The following is a 27,903-nucleotide window of genomic DNA, read 5'->3' on the forward strand; positions in this document are numbered from 1 at the left end:
CAATTATGGGTACCATTATACCATCTAGTTGACGTAACACTATCTTAACTTAACACTACTGCTACCTACCGGTGTAGTGTGTTCACGCGAAATTATTTTTATTAAATTTATAGTGTTTAGTTTTAGAGTGTTCATTATTCGGTTGTACTTTGTCTATTTTTTAAAAAAATTACGATGTGTATCCAGCATTCACTCACTTTTATATGTACACTGGCGAGCAAAAAATTTAGTTCACTTCAGAAATTGTTAATAATTTTAGCGTCAATATTGATAAGGATTAGTAGACGTTAAAACAAATATTTTCCGAGACTTGACAGCTGTAATTCGATATTTTAGAGTACGACTTTGATGAAAAATGTGCCTTTGCGCTAATTGAACATTCATATTTCCCTAGCCTGTTTCCCAGTGTATTATTGATTCTTTGTGTAAAACCTAACGATTGCAAAGTGTAGTGATTTAACAGGCCCATAATGCCTTTAGATCCGATTGTTGTGGCAAGAATCGTTACGCTGTCACAAGCTGGTTGGGGGCAACGTGAAACTGCAAGAATTGTTGGTGTTAGTCTTTGTGGTGTGCAAAGGGTGTACCAGTGCTTTCTGGAGACTGATCACTAGCAGACCAGGGTCTGGGCGAAAAAGAGTTACCACTCAACGAGATGACCGTTTTTTTGGTGTCCACAAGTTTGCGGAATAGGACAGCTACTGCGGTTTCAGTGTGAAATCAGTTGGAAGAAATGTCAACGTTAGTGAATCGACCGTTAAAAGGAGACTTCATGCTGCTGGACTGTCATGCAGAAGAATGGCTACAGGTCTCCCGTTGCAACGCCAGCATCTGACAGCAGAATTGACATTTGCCCGAGATCCCGTTCGCTGGAATGATGATGAATGGAACTGGGTATTGTTCTCAGATGAGTCGCGTTTTTACCCTACTGGATCAGACGGACGTCTATGAGTGTGGAGAAGACCTGGAGAAAGATATGTTGAAGTTTGTATTGACGAGCGTCTTCCATTTGGCGGTGGGGTCAGCTATGGTTTGGGCGGGAATTACTGCACAATCTCGTACAGAGTTGGTCTTCATAGAAAATGGCTCCCTAACCTCTCACAGGTACATTACGGAGGTGCTAGAAGACCATGTTGTGCCTTTCATGGTGACTATGGGGGAACGTGGCATTTTTATGCAAGATAATGCGAGACCACATACAGCCAGAATTGTCAAGGAGTATCTGGATGAGTTAGAAATTAGGTGATTTGACTGGCCAGCCGGCAGCCCAGACATAAATCCCATAGAACATGTCTGGGACAAATTGGGACGACTCATCCGCAGACACACACCAGCACAAAGAACTGCCCAGAAGCTAAGAAGATTGCTGTTGCTGGAATGGGACAACATCGACCAGAATGTGATACGCAACTTAATTCAAAATATGCCGCGCCAACTTCAAGCAGTCATCAATGTAAGAGTAGGGATTATACGTTATTAGTGTCAAGTTTTTTTATTTTGCTCGTTCCATATCTTCCCTAACAACAAAAATGTTGAATTTCGCCCAAAATTTTAATTTGTTGCTTTTTCAGAATAAATCATCAAATCCAAGAAAAAAAATGCATTTTTCTTTAGTATAAAGTATCACATTCAGCTTACAAAAGCACATGCAATGAGGTTTGCGAATACTATCTGAAAACGTAAAATTTCAAAGAACATGAAAATTTTGAGGTGTATATATAAATGTGTATATACAAATGAACATTATAATTCAAATCTAAATTATGCGAATAAATCATGGAGCTTTATTTCATTTTTCTGACCCTATTGACCGAATTCAATCATTTTTATTCTAAGAAGGCTACTTAACGTTTGATCACAGAACACAGTTGATGTAACAAACTTCTGATCTTGTTCTGTTACAGTTTTTGTTAACTTTTCTCGCGTTTCAACTCCGCGAACGATTCCCCTGGGGTTTACAACTGTTGCACAACGGTTTCCTCCGATGAATGCGATCAATATTTCTTAGTAAGAGTTTTTATACTCATTTTTTATATTTGATTGATTGTAGAAGCAATCGTGCATATACTACAGATGTAGCAGAAGATATCAAATGTTTAACGCTAGTTCTGATAACACAAGAGTAAAATATTTAACGATGCAAATATTTGGCGCGTTTGATGACCTTGAAATATTTAGCTGATCTAAATAATACTTCTATCAGGCAGATGTTTTGCCAAAGCTTCTAACACAATCTTCATTGCAACCATATAGTCTAATTATTTGATGTGGTAAAGGATATTATAAGTATCTACTTGCATTCTTGTGACGCATCACCAAATATCTTACTATTTATTTTACTTTAATGTAAATATTTACAAATTATAACATAATCTCTTAGAACTTTTACTGTATTTTGTCTGTTTTGACATTTGTTATTATTTTCCCGAATGCTTAAACCGCTTCATAATCCATCCATTCCATTTGGATTCACGATTATAATTCTCTGTACTAAGTAGAACAGGAGCGACCGTGGTTGTGAACATGATTGGAGTCAGTGCTTAGTAGAATGCACCAAAAATTAGATGATGCCCCTTGAAAATGGCCAACGCGGGCTAAGCGAATGCTTTTGCTGTAAGCTTCTGTGTGAAGATTTATTTGCTTTGTGAAGTTATTTGTTGGTTTTTAGACCCCATTCTCACTTTAAAAACTTAAGGCCTAGCATAACTCGTGTTTCATTCATTTCATTCATCAAAAACATGTGGTATAAAACATATGTAATTTTAAAAATCCACATTTCATCTACACGTTTCCAGTGACAAATAAAAATTAGTCTTGCTGTTGGTTTTTTTGGGAGGTGTGGAAATACTTTCTACGTACAATATGTGGGACTCGCGCCTCGCTAAAGAGGGTGTGCTACCCATTAAAACCACACCTCTTTTTGCTTCCAACTTTATAAACCTTTGGGACCGCGTAAGCGTATTACTGATGAGTTCCCTTTGATGAAAGTCCATCATCCATTTCAATTCAGGTGAAGCCCAGTGCCACAACCCTTATCCTGTACTGTGAGTTAATAGAATGCTAGCGCGATGTCTTTTCTGTTAGCAATCAGCATATTTGAGTTCGTCGCTACCGATTTATTGGGTTCTTGTATTAAAATTTAATCTACTTTTACATCTTTAGTAGTAGCCGTGAGTAGATCATGCGCTTGTCTCCCCCGTCCACATTTATTTGAAGTATTCTGAATTTTCTCGAGTACTCAGCGAACTCCGTTCGCATCTTGCTGCACTAGTCTGGTGACCTTCTATTTGACAATTAAGACAGAAATGTTTGTAGTCTTGCTGTTGGTTAAATGCATGCCAAACACGAATTTATACCGACAAAAAAATCAGAAATGAAATATTCATATCATTCAAAGAATAGGTGATTACTATTACTAATAGAACGTAAACTGAAAGAAGATAATTTTAAGAGGAATATTTCCTATTCTATGCAACTACAATATTTTTAAAGTTTGGCAACTTTAGTCATATTATGCACTAACTAACTTAGCGGTAAACAACAATATTGCTGTTAAATTTCAGAACACAACAATTGCTTTCAAGTTTTTCTTTATACCTTTAGCTACCACCGGATTATCACTTTTCAACCTTAAAAAGTACTCACTCGTGTTTGATAAACTTCATATCTAAACTTGAATGCAGCAGTTGAAACTAATGTCAAAAAAAGTTAAGCACAAAACAAACAGAAGTGTTTAAAATTTCGATAGGTATTGCTTGAAAGCTTACTTGCAGACACTGATTTAAAAATATATTTGCCAATTTTCTTTAGCCATTGATTATTTCTCATTTAATTGATGGTTTTTATTTGTATTTAGTTATCAAAATTCTTGTACTGCAGGAAGAAGGTAAGTAGCAATTGAAGCTTTAAATAAGAACACCATTCGAATGTTAGTTAGTTTATAGCTTAAGATGGTAATAAAAAAGTAACCTTTTCAACTATTTTACACAGACGTCAAAAATAACTAGACCAGCTGCTTTAATAAAGCTGTTGTTTATTTCAAATAAAGACTGACTATGAAGTTTACAGAATAAACTATAAAAATTTCGTTGCAGTAGAAATAATTTTTTTATAAAATCGGTATTAAAAATCATAACTTATGTCCCAATAGTTTTGGCACAAAATATTTAACCATATATTTTTAAATTAAATATTCTCAATGAAACTTTTCTCATTTGCCATAGTTAAACCTTTAAATAAGAAAAAAAAGGTATATCACCTATGACTTTAATGTAAATAGTCTACTCCTCCTGTAAAAAATTTAAATGAAGAGTCATTTTCGAGAGTGGGACATATATGTCTCACCGGTGCTGAAATGACGATATAAAACACAGTGAAAAGTTCTGTTTACTAGTTCAAAAAAATATTTATTAGATGACACCCTTTTACAATATTTATGAAACAACTTTCTACGTATTATATAATGCAAAACAATTCTTGCAGACTGCAATTTTGCACATTTCACACACAGTTTTTGTTCGTGTTTCCTTATTTTGTTTGGTACAGCAAGCAAATCTTCTTCTTGTTGGTTCTTCCAACGGCAAATGGTCCCCAATATTCATCATGAGTTTTGTTGCATTTGCAAATCGACCTATTTTTTTTCTTTTGACAGTTGCATTGCAAAAGTTTATAAAATAACTTTTTGCGCCATTTTGTAGATCTTCTGTATAAGCTTATTTTATGGTCAGACAAATCTATTCCTCCCACGAATTTGTTGTAATCACTTGTGTGATGTCTGGGAAGTGGCAGTTGGAAGGAATTAAATCCTCTTTAGAATCTTGCCATATTGCTGCTATAATACCTTTTCTATTTTGAAGAAACATTCTGCATCCCCTTTTTGCAGTTTTTCATCGGTGAATTTTGGCATATCTCTTCTACAAGATATGCAAGTTCCAATAGAAGGAAAAGATACTTGTATAAAACCTTCAAAGAACATTTAGTGGTTTGCTGTTTTTACAATTAATGATAATTTATACTGTGTAATGTAAAAAATTAAAATATTTGTCTACTTTAAAGTGTGAATACTTTGAGTAAATGATTTTCATATTTATGCGCATATTTTGGGTTTTATATTTGCATATTTGGGTTTCTTTACTTCCCAATAAACTTCAAAATTATTACTTCTTAGGTTTTTTTACATTGTTTTGTTGCTAAATCATCTTGATTATATAAAATTAGCCTTTTAAAAACAGTTAATAATATTGACTTTTCGGCCCATTTCAGTATTTATCAAAATAAATCTAGCAAAAATCAGGAAAATGAAATTATTTGCTTCACCTCAATTTATAAACTAAGACTTTCTTATCTATAAAAAATATAAGTTATTTTTTATTCATAACAGAATTCATATAGTCTAAGTATGCTGTTGATAATAAAAAATTGACACAAATAGTTGAAAAGATTTATTAGAAACTGTAAAAATGAATTTCTTATATACTTGTATATTTGAACCCTATACACTTTAAGTCTATAAAATTTTTACAAGAAAATAAAATCACCCACATGTTAGTAGTTGAAAATACTTTTGAATAGTCTTATACATTATCCAAGTAATGAAAATTAATCTTATTATCATACAATTAGATACACTATTTCAAAAATGTCAAAACTATTTAATTACAAAACTTATATACTGGGATTTCTTACACTAAAACACTTTTGAATATTGATACTTTATTTGATTATTTCACTTATAAAGAGAACTAAAAATTATATAGGTTTAATTTTGAAATGTAAACCAATCAAAGAAAACACCAAACACTTTAAATCTTGAACCAAATAGTAAAAGCATCGTAATCCTTCTGGATCCTTAGATTGACTTACATCCACTAGAGAACCGGTTTTTGATGTAGTAAATGAAATATGTTCATCTTTTATGACGATTTCAAGCTCTTGTCTTCCAATACGATCTGGAGGGGGCCACAAGGAATCATCTTCTTGCATTATTTCCGAATCTATTATAATCCTTTTGAGTTCTTCCATCACACACTGATGTACGTAAACTTCTTTTCTGATCATAGTATCATTTTTATAATTTGAATTGTTGGCATATCGGAGCTTGCCATCAGGCCGAAATTCAAATTCAAGAAATTCATGCCCAAATTTACCCTTATGGCCTACATAATATCGAATATAAAAATCGGCCATTGTAAATAATAAAAATCAAGTTATTACACTAATAAATCCAATTTTACTTAACTGTTCAATTAAAAAATTTAAGTTAACTGTAAACACTTTCTAAAGCGTAGAGTCAAAGCGACAGATAAGAGGTTAGGTTTTGTTGTAGCGTTTTTGTTCGATACCTAACCTTTGGTGCGTTCGAATATAAATTGATTGTTGCACCACGTTGTGACGGTTATTGTGGTAGTGGTAGTACGTTATCAAAAGTACATTGCATTAGAGAAGCGTTATGCAAAAATATATATTTAACCAATTTCTATGAAATATATTTTTTACATTTCAAATTTTATTTTTGTCTTGATCAATAGTAACATGTTTCGTTTAATTAATTATTATAATTGATAGAAGAAGTTAAAATTTTTTAAATCAAAATGTACCTTTATTATATTTAGTTTTTAAAATTTCCATTATTGTGTTAAACATCAACAGTAGGTGTGTAACTTAATTATGATAGTTAGAAAGAAGTAGAACAATCTGTATATCACATATATAAATTAAATTGGAATCTACTCAAATTATTTTTTTTAAATGATACACTGTTTCTAAATAATTCCACCATGTAATGAAAAAATGACATGTGATATTTGGTAATATCGAAACAAGTGTCATTTTTTAGAATTTCCATCATTTTTAATTATATTGTGGAATTATTTGAAAACATTTAATTAATAAAGTATTTTGTTATCGGTACAACCACCGCCTAACCGTAACCGGACCGCTGATACACTCTGATTAACAAGACTACTGTTATCTACTACTGTTTTCATAACGTGTCACGACCGAGTTGGCGGTCCACCAGCAACTGACAAGCGAAAACGTTCTACGATACTAAATTTAAACACATGTATTGCCGGCCAGTGACCATAAGGCCCGCCGCAAATTGAACCCAGCCCACGCGAGGGCCAGAACCAGCCCATGTCCACGTTTTTTAATAGTAACAACGCATTTGAACACAGCCCACGCCCCAAATCCCCATTAGTATACAAGATGATAGCGAGCCAGCTGCTTCTTTTTGATCTGGAGTCTGAATCTGAGGATGACAAAAGATTTATTATGTTGCAACTACCAACAAAAATTTGCGAAAAAGAGTGAGAAATTTAATTCTTTTGCTTTGTTCTCTCACAAATCATCCTTCAGTTTTGCTCTCATAATATAATCTTCATGAGTAGAATCATAGAGTACAAGAAAGGATCTAACAATTTCGATTAATTTTTGCATTTTTCAGTCAATAGAAAAACTGTTTGGTAATGGATGGTTTATTTAAAAGTAGCTACCGACGACCCACGAAACTGTGTTGTAAGTACAACTCGGTACCACGCGAACCAGGTTAAGTCGGAGTTGGCCGTGGAATGAAATCAAAGAGCGCCAAACCGAAACATCGTTAAGCACGGTCTTATTGTACTATAGCACCCCTTTTGGGTCTTGAAGAAAATTATTTAAATAGAAGATTAATGGGGTTTCTAAATTGGAATTTCTGAGACCGTTAGTGATATTTATACTGAAACAATCTGTTTACACTACTGCACTCCCAACATTCGTAATTACACTGTCTGTCGTGCGTTTAGATAACCAAATTATCGACTTCAAATGGCCGATCCACACTCGCTCGCGAATCACGGCGTGAATAGCAGCGCGGATAAGATTGCCAACAGTCTACACTCGCAGGTTCGCGTCGAGCTCACATTATAGTTCCCGCTTTTGACGCGTATGCAAGTCTTTAATTTTTATAATCAAAGTTTATTTGTAGTAGGTATGGTCAGTGAAAACACTACTAAATTTGCTTTACTACTTGGTGGTGTCGAAAACACAACCGTCCGTGGTAATTGCGACTGAGCCAAACCGCGAATGTGGAGTCTTATCGTGTTCGTGCGAACCTCGAGCCTGAGCCAAGCCGCGAATGTGGATCCTTGTCGTGTTCGCCGCGCCTCACGCCTAAGAGCCCTTTATCGGGATAAAAACCGACAATAGACTAAAGATAAACTGCCTCTGAAGACGATAACCTGTTATCGAAACGCACGTCAGGTAGTATAATTGTGAGTATTAATATACTGGTAGTGTATATAGTATGTTTTAGTTGGAGAGTGTAATTGTAGTGGTAGTGAAAAATGTGTTCAAAATGAATATCGCTAAGAAATTCCAGTTTGTAACACTACTGCATTGCTAAAATAGAGTTGATGATTTCAAATTCAAATCAATTATTTGAATAAATTGAAACTTTCCACTGGTTCCATAAAATTAAACACAAAAGAAGATTCTTAAAATTGTATAATTTCATACTTTGAGTACAAATGGCAGGTTTAAAATAACTGTAAACTTTAATATAAATGGAATTATCTAATATGTCATGTAATAGTTCATTATTTTATTAAAATTGCCATTGCTTTTTCTTTTTGTTCCGTTAAAGCTCTAGATTCATGGATGAATACTACAAAATTTATACCCTAAAAAAATTAAATAGCAGCAAAATGTTTCAAATAAATCCAGGAATTATTGAGAAAGCTGAGATAAATATTTAGTGAAGAAATTCTCAATTTATAAAGATACTTATAGGTTCTCATCGAAATGTGTAAAGGAAGAAATATTAAACAAAAAATTAAAGTTTTTTTTTAACAAAAAAGGCGCAAATGAACTGAAAGAAGTTGTTTAACTGTTGAAGCATTATTATAACAAATAGGTAGACAACCATTTGGAAGGTATTAACTTCACATAGGGTTGATAAACTGATTTGTAATATGCACATAAATGTATATATGTATATATAAATTTGAGGTCTCGTATACGCAGCGACCCAAAGGATCTATTGCTGACATACTGGAGAGCCCAGTGTTTACAGCTCATGCATTTATCCCACTCCTTTTAAAAAGTCTAGAATGCGGGATGGCTTTCATTATCAGAAATCTTCGTCTTCTGTTTCAGTCCCCCCAGGAGGTTTTCCCAATAATTGGTTTTGCTCCTATCTACCTTCTTTTCCAGTGCTTTTTCCATTGTTCTGTAACTAATATCACAAAAGGGTTCGGGTCCCACGAAGGGCTTGTCTGTCCCCGCTTTAGCGAGCTTATCAGCTATTTCATTTCTCTAATTTTTTTTGATTGCCTAGCTCGCAATCCCAAACGAGTTTGAATTTTATGATCTTGGAGCTTAGAACTCTAATGTCTACTTGACTATCGGACAAAATAATGATCTCCTGATTGCGATAGTTCCTCCCTAGATTGAGCTGAACACATCCTTCAATTGCGTAGATTTCTGTTTGAAAAATGCTTGATGCGCTGAACAGGCTCTCAGGGTGCTTGGTTCTGGGCCCTTACACTCCTATTCCAGTTCCATCTGCTGTTTTTGATACATCCATATACCATTTAAAGGCATTTATGTTCATTTCTTGTATGGTGTTTTGATCTCACTTTCTTTTTACAGTTTATTATTTTTGAGGTGAAGTTTTCCTCAAAGAGAAACCTCTTCTATGCAACTTCCTGAGGCATGCCCTAGGGCTGGTCATTATTTAGGAACGGATTTTCTTTGATGATTCCGTTCTAAGTGATGTTTTCTCTGCCACGCTTTCCAGTACTATGTGGAAAGGTGAGAGATTTAGAATCACTTCTAGTGCAGCTATTGGGCAAAATGTCATGGCCCCAGCTGCACATAAGCAAGCCAGTCTTTGTACCTTTGAGAGAGTTCTAATACTCCAAACCACTGCCCCATATGTGGTGATTGATCTCACAATTGCCATGTACATCCACTTTAGCGTTTTTGGGTTACAGCCCCAATTCCTCCCTATATAAAGTTTCTGCACACCATCAGAGCTTTTGTGGCTTTGGTGATTATTTCTTTTTCATGTTTGTTCCAGAGAAGTGTACTATCTAGTGTGAGTCCCAGATATTTCCCCTCGATGACTTGCCCGTCTAGCTTAATGGGCTTGAGGTTAAGTTTTTTCTTCCTAGTGAAGGAAATTAGGTAGGTCTTGTCCGAATTGGCGTTTAGACCCAGCGATAGTCACCGCCTTTTTGATTGAGTCCTTTTTAAACTGTCACAGAGTGTTTTCTCAAAGCATCCTTTCTCGTAGATGACTATGTATTATAATAACAAACAGGTAGATAACCATTATTAACCTCACACTGGGTTAATAAACTGATTTGTAATATGCACACAATTATTAGATAGTTATTGGAGATACCTATACTCCAGGAAATGAAGCATTTTGGCTAAAATCGTTTCGTCCTGCCTGAATTACTTAAAATTTTCAAAGAAGGTAAGGATCATTTTCTATATAATGCCACCGTATGCTAAAACCTTGAGGGTGGTTGTCAATTTTTTGTTTCTTCAGCTGTTTGTGAGAAGTATGTTAGTAACATATCATCTGCATCCAAGCTGATCCTACCATGTTGGTCCTATTATCGAGCCCCGAGGTTTCCACACATGCACATCTTTGTTAGGCTATTTTGATTATTGTAGCTTACATACTGGTACCTGTATTCAAGGTAACTCCTCAAAACCAAATATCCAAATGAATGTTTATCTTTAGAGTTATGGATATAAATGGAAATTTTAATTGTAACATAAATGGAGAACAAAATTTATACATAATTACCTGTTGCTTTGCAGATCTAACGAATCCATCATTCGCTGTAACTGTAACAGCTTTAATTCTATCACCGAATGTAAAGACAATTAGAGATCTTTTTTTAATTTTCCCCCCAACTTTCAATATCTTTTCATCAGAATACTGTACTTTATCAAATATGTCTTCAAAGTCTTCATTGTAATTTGTTTTAGTATAATCTGCATCATCTGGTAAAACTATCAATCTACTTAGCAGTTCTTGGGCCCTTATTTTTTCAGAAGGACCACCGACTGTTTCAACAATATTAACAAAGTTGTCTTTTGCTGTCTGACAACAATAGAGTTTTTTATCTTTGAAAAAACTATCAAGTATAGGTTTTTGTGGTTTTAGCCTTTCCCATTCAGCATGTTGTTTTAAAACTGGTACATTGAAATCATATAACTGAGCACTTCCATTTGTAAGTGAGCTACAGTAAGCTAACATAGCTGAAACATCAAGATTCAATTTATTTATATTGGCTACATCTTTTGTAGAAAGTTCTGAAACATTTGGTATCCTCATATATGAATTTTCCTCATCTGAATCACTTTCTGAATCTAGGGGGTTATCACTAACTCTCTCACCATAGACAATAACACCTCGTGATTCTAATTTAGCTGCAATGTGACAACCAATTCCGTTTGTAAAAACAAATACTATCTACAAACGTAAAAAGTAGTTAAGCTTATAAAACAAAAACAGCAAATTTGATTCCAGTTCTGTATTTCATACTACCAACTAGCATGGTAGTACAACATACAGTACATTTATATTTTATCTGTAGCTTCAGCGTGATTTTTAAAAACATAGATTGGATTTTAATGTAATATAATGTTGCACTAAGGGGCCTGTTAATCAATTGCAATGTTTATCCTGTAGTTCAACACGTTGACTGCCTACTAAAAAAATTCATATTATTAAGATATAATAATATAACTAAGAAATAATAATTTAAGAAAAAAACTCCATTTTCTATATCTTCTAGTGACTTTGTATTTAAATTCGTATTTTGATGATTAAACGCTATTAAGTAAAATTATGAAAATTGCCTTGGCAGTCTTCGTTAAGTATGTTGAATACTGCAAAATGTTTCAGTTGGGTTTTTCTCATATTTTTTATTCACTAGGTTATCAACTGACAGATACGGAATGTTGACAATAATGATGAATAAATATAACAGACTCGATTGGCAAGGTATTTGTTCTGTAAATCAATAAACATATTGTAAGTGATTTTTCATTCAATTTTTTTTATATCATGCATTTTGCTGATTATATATTGGATAGTGATGAAGATATTGATCTTGAGGAATAGGGTGAGCATGATTTTTATGTAAGAAACTGTACTGTTAATATTAGAACTAATTGAAGTCTTATTTTCAATATAATATCCAGTATGAGTGTATTAGACGGTTTCTGAAATTCCATTATGTGATGTCTTTGTTCCAATTAATTTATATATAAAGTGAAACTTTTCCCCGTGTTCCAGAGAAACCTCAAACACTTCAGGGGTAGTTTTGAGGGGGATGGTGAGGTTTTGGAGTTTTGTGCCCATAAAGATTTCGAATCAGTTTGCTTCAAACTATCATTGTGCTGTGCTGTTTTAGAAAGTCTTATAAAAGTTATTCTTTTGTGGATAAATCCAATTTTCAATTATAATTCTTAGTTAAGACTTATATCACAGATAAATTGTAATTGATAAACAGGTCCTAACTGAAGTATTTCATCATAGAATATATTAGACATAAAAGTGATATTTGTTTTGCACAATTATTCAACCCATTATCTCAAAAAGCAAAAAATTTTAAGGTAATACAATATATATTTAGATGAAATGTTTATTTTGACTTTCTGAAGACTTAGGAACAGTGCAATACATTTTCCTATTTTTTTATACTTACTAATATTGATATGATTTACCTTTGGTGATTGAAATAAACAAGGATGGAGTTTGGCACATTTAATATATTCATCAGCTTGATCGATAATACTTCTAACTCCATAGCTTGCATTTCCCATACATATTTGACTAACAGATTTAGGATTCCTTGCAATTACTTTTGTCCAGGTAAGTCCACCATCACTAATAATATCAACTGTGATTTTTCTACCATCGAGCACAAAGACTTTATTTACACTTTGACATTTTTCTAAAGTTCTCAATGTATTTATGAGAGCAGAAAAGTGGGTAAGGTTTGAACACTGCAGATGCTCTTTTTTTAAAGAATTATTTTTATGAGCCTAAGAAAGGATAATGGTTAGTAAAGGTAATGTAATTAATATGGGAAATTCCTAAAAGGATCAACTTTCATTTAAGATATATCAAAAGTATCCAATTGATATAAGCAAAACTGTTACCTTCCTTAAAAATTTCAATTCCTGATTAATTTTACGAGACAACTTCTGTGAACCTTCTATTTGTTTGAATATTTCAATAGATTTAATGAGTTCTTCCCCAAATATAATTTTTTTCGTGGCGAGATCTTTTAAATCAAAATTATCTTGTGCTGCTTCCATGATTCATATATATAAGTAATTCATTGGAATCTAAAGAAGATGCTAAAATGGAACATTTCAGCAGAAATATTTTCAGGTATCACCAGATATTTAAGAATATTAACTTTCTAAAAGACCTATCATAGAAGTTTTAAATCTTGATAGATACAACTTCACACCTTTGTCAGTGTCAAAGTTGTCACTGATTTTTCTTATGAATTTCATGGTAAGGTTTCTACTAGACTCTTTTACTTAGACTAAGACTGCAACGCTACAGACTTATATTATTCATACTTAAACTCTGTATTTTGACATTTGTATAAATTATTATTTAATAAATAAAATTTCCATACACTTTTTTTTCGAAATAATATAGTCGTCAATATTGGTTGCTAGAAACTACTATAGAAGCACTTTTAATTGGAAGATAAAAAGAAGATTTACTACAATCTGTCAATTTTCTGATTAATGTATCTCAACCTCAACTGTCATTATCATATGATTTGTTTGGGTGTGTGGTGGTTAAAGTTAGTAGTAAAATGATCTTTTTCATGTCATTAGCATTTTTACTCATTTCTACGGGTAAGTATTATATTATCATACATAATATCTAGTAAATATTATTTTTTTATTATCTTTAATAATAACTCATTGCTTTATAATTTGTAGTTCACGGGGCTGGAGAATTCTCAGTGATTCATCATGCACCTAGTCTTCTTTTCAAAGGTCATGAAGCATTAAGAGAGAGTACTCTTAAAGAAGTCTATGCAGCTTCATTGGGTTTCTCTACTGAACATTTTTCTACATGGAGAGGTATGTACTTATTGGATCCATTTGATGTGGCTCAAGCAATAGTTACCGTTTATGTTGATGGAGTGTCTAATATCGACCATCAGAAAGGACACAGGTTCCCTCTCAAGACTGATATAGGCGAATCTAACATCTTTGAAAATTTGGAGAGACGAATAGATGAACATTATCCTGAAGAGAAAACTAATTTAGTCAGGATTGAACTCTCCAATGGATTAGAAGATGTAAGTTGAATTAATACAAAATTTCTGTTTAAATGTGTCATGTGACTATTTTATTTGTACAATTATTTTAAAGTTCAATATACCTATATTGTTTCATTGTACAACAATTAGCTATGAAAAATTTATATTTCAGAATTTATTGCATAAATTTTGTAGTACAATATTTAACTTAATTGATTTAAACTTTCAAGTCACACTCTATTGCTTGTTCAAGCATTGTTAATCAATCCATATTTGTAACAAATGAAACAAATGTCCTAGCTAGTCTCAAAATGTTAATTAGGTCAGCAAATGATCTTACCAAATCAATAAAACCAACTCCGTATGTTTTAAAGGAGAAAAGTTATGTCATGTAATTTTTCACTGTTATAACAAATCTGAAGAGAAACCTTAAGCTCTTAACCCTTCTATATATTGAATCTGTCATTATAGAAGTTAACTGTAAAATAGAAACATGATAATTTTAGTCTATGATTCAACACTAAATATCTTTAAAATTAAAATACTTCATCAAGTAGTTTTAATCTATCACGATTTTAGTTACATTAATGCTGCTCATGAAGCTCTTCAAGTAGGTCACATAAGACTCCCAAAATTATATATTTTATATCTTTTTAATATACTTGATAACTCTCTTGTACAATACAATACAAAGTCAATAACACTAGGCAATACCCAAAGTTATTTCAACCAAATCTGTTGTCCATTTTATTGGATCACCTCAAAACTTATCAGAGAACTACAGTTTTTGTCATTCATGTCAAAAATCGTTTCTATATTTTTCTACCAAATTTTCACTTTTCTGTTGAATTATTTAAGTAGCTCAGAGTTATCATCAATTATTTTCGCAAAGTTACCTTTGGAAGTTGACATCTAAATCGTGAAAAATATCACGCAAATGTGTTATGTCTTAAAAATTATTTTATTACATTTGAGGTGAATACACTCCTACTCCTGTTACACCTCAAATTAAGAAATGCTATCCTGTATATTTCAAGCTGGATGTGCTGTATCTCCTATCACAGAAATTTAACAGGTTGGTTTAATGAGCAATACCCAGCAATGCTTTTTGGTAAACCATCGATATGGTGCGAATCTACCAATCACATAAGGGATTGTTATTTCTGCTTGACCAACAGGCATATGTCGTGGTGGGTCTCAAAATTGTCTTATAAATTCTTCTGAGGTTGCCTGCATAACTGTAACTTTTAGCAATTCTTAGTTCAATTTCCTTTTCTTCTTGGCATTTATTATCTAGTAGTACACCCAAATACATGATTTTCTACTTCCTCAATTCTATTAACATCCCATCATGTTTATGTACTTTGAAATTGTTTTTTGTCTCACTGTAGGCCTATCTCTTCTGCCGCTGATATTAGTTGTTTTGAGGTTTCTTCAAGCTTTCTTCTGTTTCTTGTTATCAACATAGTTTTATAACAGTAATCATTCCAAAATAGAAAATTTGAGTAATTGGTATCAAAAACATGTATGAATGGATGTGTATTAATCTATTCTCTTAATAGTTAAAAATAAATGAGAGTGAACATTACATTAGGTCATGTTCTTTTTGAAATTTATATTAATATTAATACTACTGATAATAGTGTTAATTTCTTTCAAGGTTCGCAAATATTCAGTTTTTGAAGACATTGGGTCAAGCAAAATTGAACAAATTAAGCACAGAGTTTTGAGATTAGATTTGGAGGAAGATAGAAGATTTATTAAAGAAATGACTTTGTTGAATGCTATTGCTAAAGAAGTAAGTATATAGATTAATTTGTTGAAAACTTCAGTATTTGTTATGAGGATTTGCATAGTCCATAATTTATTTTAATCAGTTGAGTGACATATTTAGTTTTTAACATGTTGAAAATTTCAATATATATATATATATATATATATATATATATATATATATATATATATATATATATATATATATATATATAACATATATGCGACACTTTTTCTCACATTTTATATTCAACTCCCATAACTGTTAGTTGCTCTTTGTTAATAAAACCTTGAAAAATTGTTTTGTTTTAACAATTTTTAACAAAAAATTTTGAAACCAAAGTTATAAAAAGGTAGAAAATAAAGCTAATTATATATTTAACTTTCAAAAATTTACTTTTAAAAAATTTTATTAACAGAAAAACACAAATTACAGTGTTACAAATGAATGAACTATTCACATATTCACAATTATGCCTCCAAAAAGCAACATTTGTATTATTGACTAACATAGGATGAAAACTTACTACACCGTCACACAAAACAAAGAAATTTCAACTTTCAGAGTTTGTTACGTTATGATTAAATAAATTATTCAGATATCTTTCATGTTTAATTGTATACATATTCTGCATTTATTGTAATCAGCTATTCATTGTAATTATATTTGCACCTAAGATATTCATTGAAGTCGATTGATGTAAAGGTCTTTATTTTGATATGGATTAATACCGAATTATAAAAAAACCTTTCCAATTATACTTTATTACATAACTTTAACCATTAAATTTTCATTGTTTTTGCAACATTTTTAATTGATGCTTTGCTCGTATTGGTGTTATATAGCCAATTACCTTCTTCAATGATTGAGCTAAAATGATTTTTCCATTAGAGTGGTTTCTTAGTTTTTCGTGTTCAACCAAATGAACTAACAAACTCTTCAGCTTTATAATACTAGTATAGATAATGTCATTGTTGATATTATTGTCCTTCCTAGTATGTAATTTCGAAAGGTGTTCCAGGTTGAGGACTCAAAATAAAACTACAAGAGTTTTTTAAAATGCCAACTTTTCAGTCTTTATCAAGGCTAAAAATATATGGTACATTATAACTCAAACGTTGATGAAGATAAACAAGTAAAAAAAAAATTGTAGAATTAGAAGTAAAACAATAATTAGATATTGTAACAATATAAATAATATGTATAAATGAATAGGACACACTACATCTAAGACAAACTATGTAACATGTAAGAACAATGAAAATGTTATTTAAAGAAACCAATACATACACATATAAAAACCTGTATAGGCTCAAATCCTAGAGCAGAAGTATCAAAAAAAGATTAGTTTTATTTGGACTCCTCAATTCCCAACACCATTCGAAATTAGTAAATTAATTAGATAATTTTTAAAAGAAAGATAAATTTTGATAAAGACTTAAAGAAAAGTCGAAACGTCAAAATTTAAAATATATATATATATATATATACATATATATATATATATATATATATATATATATATATATATATATATATATATTGTGTAGTTTGATAAACATATTGGTGATTAGTAATAAATTTATTCATATTCTGATCTAGCTAGGAAGAAACTTGATAACTTGATATATCTAGATTTCTACAGTGAAATCGTACATAGTTTGGTCTGTCTTTTGTAATATTTTTTGGTTTGATTTTGATTTACTTGATTTGAATTTGTCACACGCAATATTATCTTCTTATCAATACTATTTATATTATTTTGTAGGTTAAAAAAGGCACTATTACAAAAGATAATGTTCCTGATGTATTTTGGTTTGAAGTTTCTGGTCTTCATGCACTTATCGATCTATATGGAGACAATTCCACTCAAGTAATAGAAGCTAAACAAATTTTGCATGAAGTTATCTTGAGACTTAACACTGCATTTGTTAAATTATATGATGGATTTGTACTCACTACTGTTATAACTAGCGATGCCAGCCATACTAGGAGAGGAAGGAGTGTTCTTGCAAGTGGTAGTGACTCGAGTGACGTAAGTTTATTGGGAAAATATCTACCAATCAATTTTATATCTATGAAAGTAGCTAGTAGTTGTTACATTATTTATATTTTGAATCTTATTTCAGAAAACTGAATATAACTTGGCGTCTTACTACAACCCGGATTTCCCTGTTATGTTCAACATTATTCTTTGGTTTGGAGTAGTTATGCTATTTTCTATCATTGCTATATGTATGGCTATTGGTAACATGGATCCTGGTCGTGATTCCATAATTTACCGTATGACAAGTACCAGAATGAAGAAGGACAATTAAATATGTTTCATTCTGTTTTTTCAAGGTTCAGTTAGAAATACAGAAGTTTTCCGTTATTTAAGTTGAAATGTTATAAAAATAGTTTCCACCTTGGATTAGAAATTTTTCATTCTATTTTCAACTGAACACTGAGAAATAAATTCCTTGCGTGGAATATTTCATTGTTTGTAGTGTATTGTGTAAAACAAATTCAAGTGATTCAAAAAATATTTATAAATGTTCAAACTATACTGATATTTCTCAAATAGAAATTATCCCTAAATCCTTCAAAAATGATAAGTATATATATTATACCATTGGTTTATGCATCTTTGCTAGCATTATAATAAAGACAGTATTTTATTGTTTTGTTTTAGTGAAATTATACTTTGTTATGTACATAAAGAACAAAAAAACTATTGTACATTTTGAGTTTGAGGCACATTCCCTTGTAAATAGAAATATAATAAAAATAATTTTGTTCATTTCTTTTTTCCTTTGGCATAATAGAAAGTGAAGAGATAGATTAATCATGAATAGAAGTTTCCAATATATTTTTAATTTAGTTGATATCAGGGAATTAAATCACCTTAATTTTATGCAATAAAAATCACATTAAAATAAAACCATAACGGACCCCGCTAATTCTTTTTGCAAATTGGGTTTCAGTCATTCTTTCTAGAAAGCAAAATGATAGTTTGAAGCAAGCTTATGGTAAATATATAGAAGTGGGGCTCCACTTCAAAACAAAAAATAAATTATGTTTAGGTGGGGGAAACATTTTTTTAAGAGGTGATCGGAAAAAACATTATTTTTCATTTTTAACATAATTTTAGTTTACCGTTTCATGATTTCTCTATATATCAATGAAAAGTTATTTTATTTCTTATTATAAATTTTCAACAATTACAAAATAATTAACAATTTTGGTACATTATCACCTGTATCATGCCACACTAGCTCCATGTTTTGGCTGTATGCACTGGAATCAGGATCCATGAAATTAAAAGTATGATTAAATGTCAAGTGCTTAAAACATATAATATTAAATAAAAGAAATACACACATTTTTCCTGATAAGCTTCCAACGATTGATATAATAAATGAATGAATGTTTAGAAAAGATTTCGTAGGAGGAGAGAATTATTATCTACACTGGGGGCTGTGCCCTCAGACCCCACCTGGGGTAATGCTTTTTGGAATCAAGTTTCCTCCCTTTTTCGATAGTGGAAAATCGTCCAAAAATTCCCAGCAGAGCTACCAGTTCAAAATTTGATAAAATAGAAGAGGTGTAGGGAGAATGAGGTGGGTTAGGTTCTAATCTTTGCTATTAAACATTATTTGCTATTTCTGTAGATGTCCGCCTATTCCAATATGATTGGATTCAATGGATATTCAATATGCATAAGGTAATGAATGTTATGACAGAAAATATGTGTCTCCACCACCTTATATCATGGATAAACAAAACTTGCTTTATACCTGGGCACAATAGAAATATATTGAGATTGAGTATTCAATATTTCATTGAAGAAAAATATCTATGCTTCTGAAAATACAAGAGTATGTAGGACAATTCAAGGGTAGTTTTGTTGGGGGGTTTCGTGCTTATTAAGGCTTTCAATCAGCTTACTTCAAACTATAATTGTGTCAAGTTTTAGAAAAACTGGCCAAAGCCCCTCCGCTTATGGCACCCTTGGACCCAAAACCTATTATTTAGATCAGTTCGAATCAAATAAGTTTAGTTGACAGGAATCAGAAAGTCGTAAAAAAATCGATGATTTTGCTTGCATTTTCATATAAATATTTTAGCTCTTAGAACCCTTGCAACCCTCTTGCCAAAAAAGTCCTGAAATAAACCAATAAAACGTTCGATTCAAAAAGATCAGAGAACATCTTAGCAGGACGTCCCCTAAGGTGTAAATGTTTCTGGACCTTTGAAAGTTTTGCGCAATATTTTCACCCTCAGTCCGTGAATTTCTGGAACATAAAAAACCAGGAATCTGAAAATCACGGACTCGGGTTGAAAATTTTCCGAGTCAAAGGAACAGTTACATCCTAGGAGACGTCCTGCCATTGTTGTTTTTGATCATTTTGAACCAAATATGTCTGATTCGTTCAGTTGGCAGAAATTACGAAAAATCGAAGATTTGTCCTGCATTTTCATATATATTTAAGAAGAACCCTTGCAACCCTTCTGCCAAAAATGTCTGTCATTAAACCAATAAATATGTTAGCAGGACGTCTCCTAAGGTTTAAATACTACCTGTCCTCAATCCGTGATTTTCTGAAACAAAAAAGCAGGAATTAGAAAATGACGTACTCAGATTGAAAATTTACAGTTACACCCTAAGAGACGTCCGTCAACATTTTTGTTTGGTTTAGCTGGCAGGAATAAGAAAATCGATAATTTTCCTTGCATTTTCATATATGTATTTTAGTCCTTATTCTTTGTAACTTCCCTGCCAAAAAAATTTTGATAATAAAATCGATGACAAACGATCGTTCTATGAACATGGCATAAATCATTGGTCCAATGCCTCCCGTTTTAATTCTCAATAAAAACTAAAATTTCTATTATTTTATTCTCAAATGGAAAAGATCTTAGGTGAGTGATCTCTATTCGTAACCGGTATTTTTTATATTCAAAGTTATTTCGGCAGTTTGTGAATTAAAACCAATTTCAAGAATATCTTGAGGGGAATTTTAGTGATAAAGCTTAACTCTCTTTATATGAGCTTAGAGATACATAACACGGGATCGTACATTTATAGGGAGGCATTTTCTTACCAGTGAGTGTCAACATTACAGTTTTCTCCTTTGCACACAACTTAAACCGCCAGTTGGCCATTGTATCGAAGATATCATTTCTCTGCTCATGGGCTGGCGGTTGAGGCGACACACCAGTGATGAAGGAAACAATTTTGCAATTACCAATAATTCTATACAGAAGTTAACGTGTTTAAATTTGATGTATCTTCCTGAATTAGTGCTCAATAACAAGATACCATACAGTTGGTGTCATTTGAATAATAAAAATACAGAAAATTACCAATAGATTTTTGTCTCCGTATCTCCAGTAATATGTCAGCCATTTAATACCTTGTGGTTAAAATCGAAAAATAAAAATAAGTACAGCAATATTAATTGTTTATTGATCAAAATTCTATAAAAATAAGTTAAATGGGTTTTATATTATTATATATTAATTCCAGATTAAACAAAGACATTCAAAAATAAAAACAAATATTAGCAGAATAACTTCTATAAAAACCTACTTTGAAAATCATATAGGTATATTCATAGGCACTTTTTAGACTAACATACAATTTGATACAGGTAATAAATGGTTATTTGTATCAACTCACAATTTGGATGTAAACATTTAGTGACGTTATCAATAATTTGCATTATCTTCAAATTTAATAACATTATAAATTGTTAAACATATTCTTAAAGATGCCGCAGTAATTACCTGAGACTAGTAAAAAGTAGAATGGTAAGACACGTTGACAGAAATCAGCAATAACACTTGTCTGATATAGAAGCCTCAAATGATCTACTATATAAGGTCACACGGACCAACATTGACACGAGAATAAAATTGACATAAATTTAACAAACAACAAAATATGGAGGTTTGATGCAACGAGTGTATCGAAAAATGTCTGTTAAAAGGAAACAAATTAAGGTGGTGCTATAGTAGGAAGTGGAAGAATTTGAAAAAGAGCGCTATAAACTATTACAAAATAGTAAATTAAATTCTTTTTTGAAAGTCATAACTATTTCAAAGAAACTAATAATATACAAATTCATTTGAAAATTGTACATAAAATATATAACTGCTAAATTCATATCATTTCCACTTAGTACACTAGCACTATTTTAGCTAGTCTTCGTATTTAATTTGCTGTTTACAGCTAGACACTTTTTCAACTAATCTCCCATACAAGACGGTTCTCCTTACCTCTACCCTCCATACAACAAAATATAAAAATTTGGTTTGAAACTGGAACTGCATTTACCATCTCCTACAACAAACTGCCTATTGACATAACCTATTATGCATGATTGGCTCTCATGACTCCAATCACAGGTATGAGACTTCAGAAATATTTATTCCTCCATTTATAGTATATCCTATGCAAAATATGAAGCTTGACTTTTGGATGGCACATCGCCAGGAACCATTGCAAGATGCCACAAGTCTGGAAGGATTCAAATCCATATTTTTACTGACTGGCTGCAGCATTTCCTAGACTACTTCAAACCAAGGATACGTTGTTTTAGTTTTAGATGGTCATGAAACCCATTTAAGAAATATTCATATAATTTTGAAGGCCAGAGAAAATGGAGTTATCATTGTTCGCCTCTCTCCCAACACATCGCACAAACTCCAGCCAATGGACGTGGCATTTATGTGCCCGTTCAAAACAAACTACTCGCAGGAAGTTGAAACATGGCCTACCAAATCAGAAAACTAATGGGTGAAGCCTATGCCAAAGCTGCAACACTGCAAATTGCTACGAGTGGGTTTAAAAAGTGTGGTATCATAACATTTGATAGGAAAAGATTTCAATACTCCGACTTCATTTTAATTGAAGTTTCCGAGGATGAAACGGAGCCCACATCTATAGATAGGTCTACTGATCTAGAAAGCCAAACACTTACCACTGCAGCTTATAGTCTCGTAACATCTTTAACTCCGCAGGCCTCAACCTCTTCAGCCCCACATCCCTCAACCACGTTTCCTAAAACACACTGAGAAGGCAAATCTTCAAAGATAGTTGTTTCACCTTTCATTCTAAAGCCTCTGACAAAGCTTCCCAGGAAAATCGTCCAATACCAAGCGTGGACGTCCTGCTGGAAAAGCCGCAGTTATCACTAGCTCGCCATATAAAAAAATTTGGAAAACCAAATCAAGAAGTCGATGGAAAAAGATGAAAAATGAGATGAAAATATGGCTGCAAATATCAAATATGGTTAAGCGGTTTGATATTCCAAAGAAAGTCTATGAAGAATTCTGATGTATCTAAAAAGAAGACAACTTGTATGAAGCAACTATTATTCAAGCAAGGAAAAAGGGCCAAAGCTAAACCTCCTCTCAAATGTGATTCATCTGACTAGAACGACATGGATGTCCCTTATGTATCGACAGATGATGAAGACAACGCGGATGAAGAATGTGTCACTGCTGTCAACCTTGCAAATATGATACAGGTGGAGAGCATTGTATAAGATGCAAAGAAAAGACAATTTTGTATGATCTAATACGCCAATAAAAGATTCGTGTTGATCTATTACAGTTTATTTTTTTTTGTTTTAATTGTTTTGTACTTTTATACTGTTCTTTTTAATATTACGTTCCATCATTAAATTTATAATAGAATATTTAATGTTGTTTCTAGCCCATATTTGTACCTTATTTTCCTATTCATTATTGGGAGTACATATCAAGAAAGTATATCTTTAGAGACTGAGTGTAAAGTGTAAACATAAAACCACTGAGTGGCAAAAAAAACTATACGATATTCGGGTACTTTTCCCTACATTGACAGGCATAATCTGATCTTATTACCAGTTTTACAATATGTGACTCTTTGGCGTTATGCAGTAAAGCTCAATAAACGTGCTCCTCTGCCCTGAGAGATAGCTATGGGAATGGCTCAGAGTGCGACACGAAGAGAAAATTTTTGAAAACGCCACCCTACATTACATAATAAAAAAATGCATATATAATAATTTTTTAATCAATTGTATACAGATAATTAAAAATGTGCCAATGTTTGCCTGTATTACCTTACTTTGAAGAATGAAGCGAATTAATTTTTATAAAACTTTTTGAATCAATTCAGTTTCTATAATGTAACAAATATAAACTATCAACTTTCTAGTGATATTTTATATATAGAAATGGAAATCGACTTGACTAATCAAGATGGAATACCAATAATCAAAACTAGCCAAGTCTTCATATTTGCGTAGTGCTAATGGTACATACTAAGTCATAATATACAAAATATACAGGACCAGAAAATTAATAAAAAATTATGTAAATTTTCAATATATACTATGACAAACAACATGATTATATAAAATATAATATAGAGTACTATTCAATAATTCTTTATCGATATTATACTCAATTAGTTACTAATTATATAAAAAGATCTATAGAGCATTTTTAATAAGTTTTAAAAGGCACATGATCTCACTACAATAATCTACACATATATCTACATGGCTGTGGTATGACCTGACAATTTGCTCCACAAAAGTTTATAAAATTGAATTTATTTGTTCCATTCATGATTCGTTTGTACTGTATATTGAATATTTACTTGCTTTTATATTAGTTATTGGTTCTACTTTATCCAAACAACTGCGATTTGAATATTCTCAAAAATAAATTTATTCCCCTTGAAGCTCATAGTGCTACATCTGTATTTTTCTATGGGCTATGTGGTATGTAAGAGGTTAATTGTGTACATCATCTGCATTATTATTATTATTATGCTTTATGAATTGCAATTCCAAAATTACATTGGTGTTAGTTTGAAAATATTAAAAAAATGTATTTATCCCACAAAACGTACATGTTGTTATCAAGATCACAACACTCTGACTTTCAAAAGGGCATAAAGAGTTCTAGAGAAGAAGGTATTAAGGTGGATTTTCCACAGCATTAAATTTGAAGATATACTTTAGTTATTACATATTTACATATTGCTCTTTAAATTATTACTTAAAAAATAAATATATTGAAATTGTTAAATTTTACCTAAATTCCAATAAAGTTTTCTATTATCTTTCAATATTAGAACAAAACCTAAACTTAATGATTGTACTTTACACAATTCTTTCGGTCTCAAATTCATGAGACAGATTATAATTAAATTAAAAAAAGCAGAGCAGTAGGTTTTAGATCGCAACTATACTACAGTTAAGTACTAATATCAATTAATAAACAAGTTGATACATTAACAAGAAAAAATTTGTAATAATCATTGGATTAAGATGGAAAAAGTTTGACATTTGGCATGGAAATATTTTAAAAAAACAAGAATAATACGAGGCAGTATGAAATACATAAAGAACTAGTACAAACATAGCAAAAATACTTTTTGCACAAAAAAATACTACATTTAAGCTACTTTCTGATATAACTTCTGTGATTGTATATTCAATACACTGTTTACACCAACACTCACAATTACACTGTCTGACGCGCATTTCGATAACCAAGTTATCGTCTTCAGAGACTCTTTATACAAAAGGATTGGAAGGAATATTTAGCAGAGTGGGTTTTACATTGGTTTATAAATCCAACAATACATTAAAAAAATAATAGTGCAATCCTAAGGATAAAATACCAAATTTGGAGGGGAGTGGTATCTATGAAATTAGCTGTGGTGATTGTGATGGAAAGTATATTGGGCAGACTAAGAGATCCGTTATTATCCGGTTTAAAGAGCACATAGCTCATTTGAAATATGGACCGGAAAATCAGGTATTGCCCACTACCGACGCTGCAAGTCACAATTATGACATAAATATTGTATAATGTAAAATTGTTAAAAAAGGTATCCAATAATAAATTGTTGGATGCATTTGAAAGCATTGAAATTGCTAGATGTAAGAGTAGGGACAAATGGCGAATTCCTTACAACCCACTCTATAGTTTAGTAGTCAAGGAATGAATGTGAAGATTCTCGCCAAGGAGTTTTTCCTGCTGGAATTAATTTTCGCGGGAGAAGGTTTATTGGTGGGAAAATATAATATAAAACAGGATAGTCAAGTCATTAAGTTTTAGTTTACCTTCAGTCTCTAAAGATGATAGCTTGGTTATATAGTGTATTCAGTATGAATATCGCCAATTCCAGAAATTCCAATTTAGTTGTTATTGTATATGCATTCGTCATATGTTTTTATATATGTTCTGCGTAGAAAGCCACTGCACTGAAGATCGTCATCATTGTAATAATTCTGGGTATAATTTTTTTTATTATTATAGTTAAGCATTGTTTAAAATTAAGAAATATCATTCTAAAATAAATGAAATGGTAGAAAGTAAGTAATTATGAATGTTTTCCTCTTATGAGGGGTTTCAATAATTACTTTAGTTTTTTCCCTAAATACCATGTTTTTAAAATTGTTTAAAAAATTCACATTCCATATATTTGAAGAGTTTGATTATTATAATACAAAAAGGAACATTTGAAACCTTCTTTTCTTCAAAATATTTTCAATTACAATAACTTGTTGATGTTAAATGAGTTGGATCATTTAGAGTTTCAATTTGGATTAGGGGAGAAATACGTGTAGAGGTTTTTTTACACCAATCGCTTGTAAAACTACTCAAAAATATAGATTTAAAATTTCAAGTGAAAATTCTTATTCGTTCAAAAGTAATAAGCGATTTAGTGAGTGATCTTACTACCACTACACCAAAACTCACAATTACACTGACTGACGCCACTCGTTTCTATAACCAAGTTAAGGTCTTAGGAGACTAAAGATTAACAGTATAGCTTCAGTCTCTGAAGACGATAACTTTGTTATCAAAACCCGCGTCAAACAGTGTAATTGTGAGTATTGGTGTAAGCAGTGTTTTCAGTATGAATATCACCAACGGTTCCAGAAATTCCAACCTCAATCATAAGCGATATTTTTATTTTAACTACTTTTTTTCTAGCAAATATATGAAAAAATTGTAAAAAAACATTTATTTGAACAGCCCTCTAAAAAATGCATTTTCTTTTAATTTGAGGTTTATAGGTACACATATGAAAAAAGTAATTTCTTTGTGCCATTGATTTTAGATGGAAATTTTGGCTTCCATAGTGTACACAAACTGCTAAGTCGGATGACAATATTCGATGTGTATCAGCTGATATCCCTGCTACTTTCTAAATTATATTTTGGTAATTATAAATAAATACTCATCAGATATCTATAAATTAATCTAATAGTTTCAATAAATAATATTAATTTTTTATACCTTAAAAAAATTATGGAAAATCAGCATTAAAACGCCCTTTTACACGTATTTTCCCCCTTAAATATATTACACCGACTACAAAAAAATTTCGATTATAATCATTTATTAAATTTAAATTCAAGTAAAAGCATTTTTATTTTATTTTAGTGTTAGATTTCAAAAATTCGATCATAAAAAAGCAAATATTCATTGATAATATAAATAAAAAAATTAGTAGTAAATTAATTAAAATCATAATTTTTGTATATTCTATAGGAATAACAAAATTCAATCAATTTCCACATTATCGATATTTTCAAGGCGGTACCGGAGTACCTGGTTTTTTTGGAGTAGCCTCATGCTGTCGTCTCAAACGTTTGCGCAATTCATTGGGAAATTTTTCATAGCATCTCTTACAAACTGGCTTCAAATCGTATTCGTAGAATTTAGTTTTCTGATTCATTTTTTGATCGCATACTGAACATGCGAAATGATGAACACACCATGCTTTGTTCATAGCGGTAAAAACTAAAATAAAAAATATGAATT

At 31.6% G+C, this 27,903-nt stretch overlaps 4 protein-coding genes across 10 annotated transcripts in view; 1 reads left to right on the forward strand and 3 right to left on the reverse strand.

Moving 5' to 3' along the window:
* Positions 1 to 5,695: 5,695 nt before the first annotated feature.
* LOC130900983 (protein mago nashi) lies at positions 5,696 to 6,325 on the reverse strand. The gene has a single exon (XM_057812018.1). The coding sequence runs from the start codon at positions 6,184 to 6,186 to the stop codon at positions 5,749 to 5,751; it is 438 nt and encodes a 145-aa protein (XP_057668001.1). The 5' UTR covers positions 6,187 to 6,325; the 3' UTR covers positions 5,696 to 5,748.
* A 2,146-nt stretch (positions 6,326 to 8,471) lies between these two features.
* On the reverse strand, positions 8,472 to 13,512 carry LOC130901893 (UPF0415 protein C7orf25 homolog). 2 transcript variants are annotated; one of them, XM_057813554.1, is made up of 5 exons: positions 13,434 to 13,466; positions 13,171 to 13,371; positions 12,733 to 13,053; positions 10,802 to 11,473; positions 8,472 to 8,660 (listed from the first exon to the last, which is right to left on the reverse strand). In XM_057813554.1, exons 2-5 carry the CDS (start codon positions 13,327 to 13,329, stop codon positions 8,577 to 8,579), a joined length of 1,236 nt encoding a protein of 411 aa, XP_057669537.1. In that variant the 5' UTR covers positions 13,330 to 13,371; positions 13,434 to 13,466; the 3' UTR covers positions 8,472 to 8,576. The 2 variants fall into 2 exon arrangements, with proteins under 2 accessions (XP_057669537.1, XP_057669536.1); XM_057813553.1 differs by having other exon boundaries at positions 13,171 to 13,512.
* A 260-nt stretch (positions 13,513 to 13,772) lies between these two features.
* Positions 13,773 to 18,847, forward strand: LOC130901988 (ATPase H(+)-transporting accessory protein 2). Its single transcript, XM_057813747.1, has 5 exons — positions 13,773 to 13,890; positions 13,978 to 14,342; positions 15,964 to 16,101; positions 17,846 to 18,112; positions 18,207 to 18,847. Exons 1-5 carry the CDS (start codon positions 13,848 to 13,850, stop codon positions 18,393 to 18,395), a joined length of 1,002 nt encoding a protein of 333 aa, XP_057669730.1. The 5' UTR covers positions 13,773 to 13,847; the 3' UTR covers positions 18,396 to 18,847.
* A 2,664-nt stretch (positions 18,848 to 21,511) lies between these two features.
* LOC130901987 (LIM and senescent cell antigen-like-containing domain protein 1) overlaps positions 21,512 to 27,903 on the reverse strand; it is a 30,796-nt gene continuing 24,404 nt past the window's right edge. For all 6 annotated transcript variants that reach the window (XM_057813746.1, XM_057813742.1, XM_057813743.1 and 3 more), the window contains one exon: positions 21,512 to 27,882. In XM_057813746.1, the coding sequence (XP_057669729.1) occupies positions 27,671 to 27,882 (212 nt within the window). In that variant the 3' untranslated portion in view covers positions 21,512 to 27,670. The remainder of the gene's footprint in view (positions 27,883 to 27,903) is intronic.

Source organism: Diorhabda carinulata, chromosome X, assembly GCF_026250575.1.
Source record: "Diorhabda carinulata isolate Delta chromosome X, icDioCari1.1, whole genome shotgun sequence".
NCBI classification, from domain to species: domain Eukaryota; kingdom Metazoa; phylum Arthropoda; class Insecta; order Coleoptera; family Chrysomelidae; genus Diorhabda; species Diorhabda carinulata.